This window comes from Oncorhynchus mykiss, chromosome 12 (genome assembly GCF_057628025.1).
Source record: "Oncorhynchus mykiss isolate SJ-2025 chromosome 12, ASM5762802v1, whole genome shotgun sequence".
Taxonomy (NCBI): Eukaryota; Metazoa; Chordata; class Actinopteri; order Salmoniformes; family Salmonidae; genus Oncorhynchus; species Oncorhynchus mykiss.
Genome location: NC_143033.1, coordinates 3,799,322 through 3,807,529, shown reverse-complemented (window position 1 = coordinate 3,807,529; position 8,208 = coordinate 3,799,322). Strand labels below are relative to the sequence as shown.

At 40.8% G+C, this 8,208-nt stretch overlaps 1 protein-coding gene across 6 annotated transcripts in view; it reads right to left on the bottom strand.

The window, feature by feature from the left end:
• Positions 1-206: 206 nt before the first annotated feature.
• The window catches only part of LOC110536864 (A-kinase anchor protein 2), a 231,595-nt gene continuing 223,593 nt past the window's right edge, over positions 207-8,208 (bottom strand). For all 6 annotated transcript variants that reach the window (XM_090191545.1, XM_090191546.1, XM_090191549.1 and 3 more), the window contains one exon: positions 207-5,539. In XM_090191545.1, the coding sequence (XP_090047671.1) occupies positions 5,408-5,539 (132 nt within the window). In that variant the 3' untranslated portion in view covers positions 207-5,407. The remainder of the gene's footprint in view (positions 5,540-8,208) is intronic.

The following is an 8,208-nucleotide window of genomic DNA, read 5'->3' as shown; positions in this document are numbered from 1 at the left end:
TCCAGCTGGACATACAGCTGGCCATACAGTGCCTTCGGGAAGTATTCAGACCCCTTGACTTTTTCCACATTTTGTCACGTTACAACCTTATAATTTTTTATTTATTATATCAATAAAAATCTTCAGCAATCTACACGCAATACCCCATAATGACATCACAATACCCCATAATGACATCACAATACCCCATAATGACAAAGCAAAAACAGGTTTTTAGAAATGTTTACTCATGTATTAAAAATAAATAAACAGAAATATTATTTACATACAGTTGAAGTCGGAAGTTAACATACACTTAGGTTGGCGTCATTAAAACTTGTTTTTCAACCACTCCACAAATTTCTTTTTAACACACTATAGTTTTGGCAAGTCGGTTAGGACATCTACTATGTGCATGACACAAGTTATTTTTCCAACAATTGTTTACAGACAGATTATTTCACTTATAATTCACTGTATCACAATTCCAGTGGGTCAGAAGTTTACATACACTAAGTTGACTGTTCCTTTAAACAGTTTGGAAAATTCCAGAAAATGATGTCATGGCTTTAGAAGCTTCTGATAGGCTGATTGACATCATTTGAGACAATTGGAGGTTTACCTGTCGATGTATTTCAGGGCCTACCTTCAAACTCAGTGCCTCTTTGCTTGATATCATGGGAAAATCAAAAGAAATCAGCCAAGACCTCAGAAAAACAATTGTGGACCTCCACAAGTCTGGTTCATCCTTGAGAGCAATTTCCAAACGCCTGAAGGTGCCATGTTCATCTGTACAAACAATAGTACGCAAGTATAAACACCATGGGACCACGCAGCCGTCATACCGCTCAGGAAGGAGACACGTTCTGTCTCCTAGAGATGAACGTACTTTGGTGTGAAAAGTGCAAATCAATCCCAGAACAACAGCAGAGGACCTTGTGAAGATGCTGGAGGAAACAGGTACAAAAGTATCTATATCCACAGTAAAACGAGTCCTATATTGACATAACCTGAAAGGCCGCTCAGCAAGGAAGAAGCCACTGCTTCAAAACCACCATAAAAAAGCCAGACTACAGTTTGCAACTGCACATGGGGACAAAGATCATACTTTTTGGAGAAATGTCCTTTTGGTCTGATGAAACAAAAATAGAACTGCTTTAGACTGATGAGGAAAATTATGTGGATATATTGAAGCAGCATCTCAAGACATCAATCAGGAAGTTAAAGCTTGGTCGCTAATGGGTCTTCCAAATGGACAATGACCCCAAGCATACTTCCAAAGTTGTGGCAAAATGGCTAAAGGACAACAAAGTCAAGGTATTGGAGTGGCCATCACAAAGCCCTGTACTCAATCCTATAGAAAATTTGTGCACAGAACTGAAAAAGAATGTGCGAGCAAGGAGGCCTACAAACCTGACTCAGTTACACCAGCTTTGTCAAGAGGAATGGGCCAAAATTCACCCAACTTATTGTGGGAAGCTTGTGGAAGGCTAACCGAAACGCTTGACCCAAGTTAAACAATTTACAGGCAATGCTACCAAATACTAATTGAGTGTATGTAAACTTCTCACCCACTGGGATTGTGAAGAATTAAATAAAAGCTTAAATAAATCCTTCTCTCTACTATTATTCTGACATTTCACATTCTTAAAATAAAGTGGTGATCTTAACTGACCTAAGACAGGGAATTTTTACTAGGATTAAATGTCAGGAATTGTGAAAACCTGAGTTTAAATGTAATTGGATAAGGTGTGTGTAAACTTCTGACTTCAACTGTACATGTTGAAGCAAAACAGAAATATCTTATTTACCCTTTGCTATGAGACTTGAAATTGAGCTCAGCTTCATCCTGTTTCCATTGAGATGTTTCTACAACTTGGAGTCCACCTGTGGTAAATTCAATAGATTGGACATGATTTGGAAAGGCACACACTTGTCTATATACAGTCCCACAGTTGACAGTGCATGTCAGAGCAAAAACCAAGCCATGAGGTTGCAGGAATTGTCCGTAGAGCTCCGAGACGGGATTGTGTCGAGGCACAGATCTGGGGAAGGGTACCAAAACATTTCTGCAGTATTGAAGATCCCCAAGAAAACAGGGGCCTCCATCATTCTTAAATGGAAGAAGTTTGGAACCACCAAGACTCTTCCTAGAGCTGGCCGACCTGTCAAACTGAGCAATCGGGGGAGAAGGGCCTTGGTCAGGGAGGTGACCGAGAACCTGATGGCCACTCTGACAGAGCTCCAGAGTTCCTCTGTGGAGATAGGAGAACCTTCCAGAAGGACAACCATCTCTGCAGCACGCCACCAATCAGGCCTTTATGGTAGAGCGGCCAGACGGAAGCCACTCCTCAGTAAAAGGCACATGACAGCCCGCTTGGAGTTTGCCAAAAGACATCAAAAGACTCTCAGACCATGAGAAACACGATTCTCTGGTCTGATGAAACCAAGATCGAATTCTTTGGCCTGAAGGAAACCTGGCACCATCCCTACGGTGAAGCATGGTGGTGGCAGCATCATGCTGTGGGGATGTTTTTCAGCAGCAGGGACTGGGAGACTAGTCAGGATAGAGGGAAAGATGAACGGACCAAAGTACAGAGAGATCCTTGATGAAAACCTGCTCCAGAGCGCTCAGGACCTCAGACTGGGGCAAAGGTTCACCTTCCAACAGAACAAGGACCCTAAGCACACAGCCAAGACAACGCAGGAGTGACTTCGGGACAAGTCTCTGAATGTCCTTGAGTGGCCCAGCCAGATCCGGGACAGAAACCTGATCGAACATCTCAGGAGAGAAATTGCTGTGCAGCAACACTCCCCAATCCAACCGGACAGAGCTTGAGAGGATCTGCAGAGAAGAATGGGAGAAACTCCACAAATACAGGTGTGCCAAGCTTGTAGCGTCATACCCAAGAAGACTCGAGGCTTTAGTCGCTGCCAAAGATGCTTCAACAAAGTTCTGAGTAAAGGGTCTGAATACTTATGTAAATGTAATATTTCAAATTTCAAAACCTGTTTTTGCTTTGTTATTATGGGATATTGTGTTTGAGGGAACATTTAAAAAAAAAAATTGAATAAGGCTTTAATGTAACAAAATGTGGAACAAGTCAAGGGGTCTGAATACTTTCCAAATGCACCGTAAAGATCTGCCAATTGGTAATGAAAAATATGCCCCCCTTTTAAGATATAATAACTTGATTTAAAAAGCATTATATTTTCATGCAAACTACAATTTTGACTGCAATAGACTGTGGCGTTTTGAAACGTGTGGTCCTTGACCCAATCTAACTTTAGGACAACGGACTCCCACCAATCTCTCCCTCTGCTCCCAAGGTCAAGAGTCAAAACATAACAACATTTCTTTCCCGAGACAGATTTTTCCATCACATCCACATCAATCTTATGTCATTGTGTCACAAGTAAAGACCTCTTTACATCAGAGAAGAGCTCAAATTTAACAAGATGCCGATATAGGTACAACAGAAATGATCAGTGGGTTACAATTATTATTATTATTATTTTTTTTTTTTAAATATCTGACATTCAAATACTTAATAATACAGACTGTTTTGAAACCAGTTGGATGATGATATTGTCCTGTACAGTCCAAAAAAACACAAACTCACAGACATGTATATCGTCTCACATCCATATAATTTGAATTATGCCATCACGGGTGGCCATTTTGGCTGTCTCAAATAATCTATTTCTACACCACTTACGTTGCATTACAATGCAATGCATCCCAAATGGTACCCTATTCCCTATATAGTGCACTACTTTTCACCAGGGCCCATAGGCTCTATGTAGGGAATAGGGTGCCATTTGGGACATATCGCATAGTTTGTTTGAAATGACAACGATAATAGGCACATCTGTGACTACAAGCATGTTCATGTTCAACTCATTCATCTCCTTGACTGATTGCCATTCACTCATCAACTCCCTGATAATCACATCCATCTATAAACACCTGAACTCTTCCTTTATTGACCAAACTGATCAATTAAGTGATTATTAATCATTGAGAAATGACCTGCAGATAGCTTTCTCTTCCTTCCTTCCTTCCTTCCTTCCTTCCTTCCTTCCTTCCTTCCTTCCTTCCTTCCTTCCTTCCGAGTGACCAATGCTTTCAATCTAAACATCCTATTCAGTTTAAATGAGCTCATTTAGTTAAATGACCTCATATCTGCTGTTTAGATAACTCATATACTGTATCTGTGTGTTTCAAGTTCCATCATCAAATGTTAGAAATGGAAGAAGAGAGAACTTATTTTATTACTTTATAAATACGGAACTCATTTAAAGCAGATCTAGAGCGATAATATATATTTAAACACCTGTCTTACTGAGGAATACTGGTAATATAGAAGATTATATATAGTCACGAGGTTGACGATGACCACCATTTCCCTGTATAGTGCACTACTTTAAACAGGGCCCATATTGCATGGTAGGAAAAAGGTGCCATTTGGGACGAAGTCTGGTTTCCAGGGGTTCCACAGAGTCTGACATCCTTCCTCACACCACTGAGATAATAGAATAAGATCACTTGACAAGCTTACACACTCCGGGGTGGGGGTGGGGGGGGGGGGGGGGGGGGGGGTGAAGGGTTCCAAAAGGGTTCATTGGCTGTCTCCTGTGGAAGAACCCTTGGAACAACTCTTTTGGGTTCCATGTAGAACTCTTTTGGGTTCCATGTAGAACTCTTTTGGGTTCCATGTAGAACCCTTTTGGGTTCCATGTAGAACTCTTTTGGGTTCCATGTAGAACTCTTTTGAGTTCCATGTAGAACCCTTTTGGGTTCCATGTAGAACCCCTTTGGGTTCCATGTAGAACCCTTTTGGGTTCCATGTAGAACCATTTTGGGTTCCATGTAGAACTCTTTTGGGTTCCATGTAGAACCCATTTGGGTTCCATGTAGAGCCCCTTTGGGTTCCATGTAGAACCCTTTTGGGTTCCATGTAGAACCCTTTTGGGTTCCATGTAGAACCCTTTTGGGTTCCATGTAGAATCCCTTTGGGTTCCATGTAGAGCCCTCTGTGAAAAGGGTTCTACATGGAACTGAAAAAGGTTATACCTGAAACCAAAAGGGTTCTTCAAAGGATTCTTCCCACAGGGACAGCTGAAGTACCATTTTAGGTTCTACATAGCATCTTTTTTTTTCTGAGAGTGTATGTCTCTGTGTTGAACCCATACTCAACCAGCCGTATCCCATGGGTCTCTCTGTGTTCCAGTGTGGGGCTGGATGTTACTTCCGGGTTGGTCCATCCAGTAGGTCACGTGACAGGTCATGTGATCAAAATACTTAGTAAAATAAATACTTGTGGTTGTCTTGCTGTTTCCTCCTCTCTCCATCCCTTCATCTCTCTATCCCTCTATCCATCTATCCCTACATTCCTGATAGTCACAGAACACAAGGGAGGACTATCTACTCCTCCTCCTCTTCCTCTTCCTCTTCTTCTTCCTCTTCTTCCTCTCCATCCTCATTAGCGTAAAGCCCCGCCTCCCACCTCAGCGCCATGTTGCTTTTCCTGCGTGTGACGCGGGTGGCCTCCAGCACCTGGTAACCCAGAAAACAGAACAACAAGTCAGTCAACAGGTAGAACAAACACGACCTTCAGGTCTACTAACACTATAGAGAACCTTCATGTCTACTAACACTATAGAGAACCTTCAGGTCTACCAACACTATAGAGAACCTTCAGGTCTACTAACACTATAGAGAACCTTCAGGTCTACTAACACTATAGAGAACCTTCAGGTCTACTAACACTATAGAGAACCTTCAGGTCTACTAACACTATAGAGAACCTTCAGGTCTACTAACACTATAGAGAACCTTCAGGTCTACTAACACTATAGAGAACCTTCATGTCTACTAACACTATAGAGAACCTTCAGGTCTACTAACACTATAGAGAACCTTCAGGTCTACTAACACTATAAAGAACCTTCAGGTCTACTAACACTATAGAGAACCTTCAGGTCTACTAACACTATAGAGAACCTTCAGGTCTACTAACACTATAGAGAACCTTCAGGTCTACTAACACTGTAGAGAACCTTCTGGTATACTAACACTATAGAGAACCTTCAGGTCTACTAACACTATAGAGAACCTTCATGTCTACTAACACTATAGAAAACCTTCAGGTCTACTAACACTATAGAGAACCTTCAGGTCTACTAACACTATAAGGAACATTCAGGTCTACTAACACTATAGAGAACCTTCAGGTCTACTAACACTATAGAGAACCTTCATGTCTACTAACACTATAAGGAACCTTCAGGTCTACTAACACTATAGAGAACCTTCAGGTCTACTAACACAATAGAGAACCTTCAGGTCTACTAACACTATAGAGAACCTTCAGGTCTACTAACACTATAGAGACCTTTAATGTCTACTAACGCCATAGAGAACCTTCAGGTCTACTAACACTATAGAGAACCTTCAGGTCTACTAACACTATAGAGAACCTTCATGTCTACTAACGCCATAGAGAACCTTCAGGTCTACTAACACTATAGAGAACCTTCTGGTCTACTAACACTATAGAGAACCTTCAGGTCTACTAACACTATAGAGAACCTTCTGGTCTACTAACACTATAGAGAACCTTCTGGTATACTAACACTATAGAGAATCTTCAGGTCTACTAACACTATAGAGAACCTTCAGGTCTACTAACACTATAGAGAACCTTCAGGTCTACTAACACTATAGAGAACCTTCTGGTCTACTAACACTGTAGAGAACCTTCTGGTATACTAACACTATAGAGAACCTTCATGTCTACTAACACTATAGAGAACCTTCAGGTCTACTAACACTATAGAGAACCTTCAGGTCTACTAACACTATAGAGAACCTTCAGGTCTACTAACACTATAGAGAACCTTCAGGTCTACTAACACTATAGAGAACCTTCTGGTATACTAACACTATAGAGAATCTTCAGGTCTACTAACACTATAGAGAACCTTCAGGTCTACTAACACTATAGAGAACCTTCAGGTCTACTAACACTATAGAGAACCTTCTGGTATACTAACACTATAGAGAACCTTCAGGTCTACTAACACTATAGAGAACCTTCAGGTCTACTAACACTATAGAGAACCTTCAGGTCTACTAACACTATAGAGAACCTTCAGGTCTACTAACACTATAGAGAACCTTCAGGTCTACTAACACTATAGAGAACCTTCAGGTCTACTAACACTATAGAGAACCTTCAGGTCTACTAACACTATAGAGAACCTTCATGTCTACTAACGCCATAGAGTACCTTCTGGTATACTAACACTATAGAGAACCTTCATGCCTACTAACACTATAGAGAACCTTCAGGTCTACTAACACTATAGAGAACCTTCATGTCTACTAACACTATAGAGAACCTTCAGGTCTACTAACACTATAGAGAACCTTCATGTCTACTAACACTATAGAGAACCTTCATGTCTACTAACGCCATAGAGAACCTTCATGTCTACTAACGCCATAGAGAACCTTCAGGTCTACTAACACTATAGAGAACCTTCAGATCTACTAACACTATAGAGAACCTTCAGGTCTACTAACACTATAGAGAACCTTCATGTCTACTAACGCCATAGAGAACCTTCATGTCTACTAACGCCATAGAGAACCTTCAGGTCTACTAACACTATAGAGAACCTTCAGGTCTACTAACACTATAGAGAACCTTCATGTCTACTAACACTATAGAGAACCTTCAGGTCTACTAACACTATAGAGAACCTTCAGGTCTACTAACACTATAAAGAACCTTCAGGTCTACTAACACTATAGAGAACCTTCAGGTCTACTAACACTATAGAGAACCTTCAGGTCTACTAACACTATAGAGAACCTTCAGGTCTACTAACACTGTAGAGAACCTTCTGGTATACTAACACTATAGAGAACTTTCAGGTCTACTAACACTATAGAGAACCTTCATGTCTACTAACGCCATAGAGGACCAGGAGATGCATTCTCCGAAAGGGGATACAAGGATCAGTGTTTTAATTAAGTGTTATCCTCTGGGCATCCATTGCACATCTTGCTGTATAGGTTTTTTACCCAATGAAATGAGATTAAAAGTTATATTCAATTGAATTGAAGTTTCTGTTGTCGTTGCTAGATTCTATTGGTATTACGGTATACAGGGTATTGTTTATTGTTTTACCTATCTTTACTCACAGCCGCCATATAAC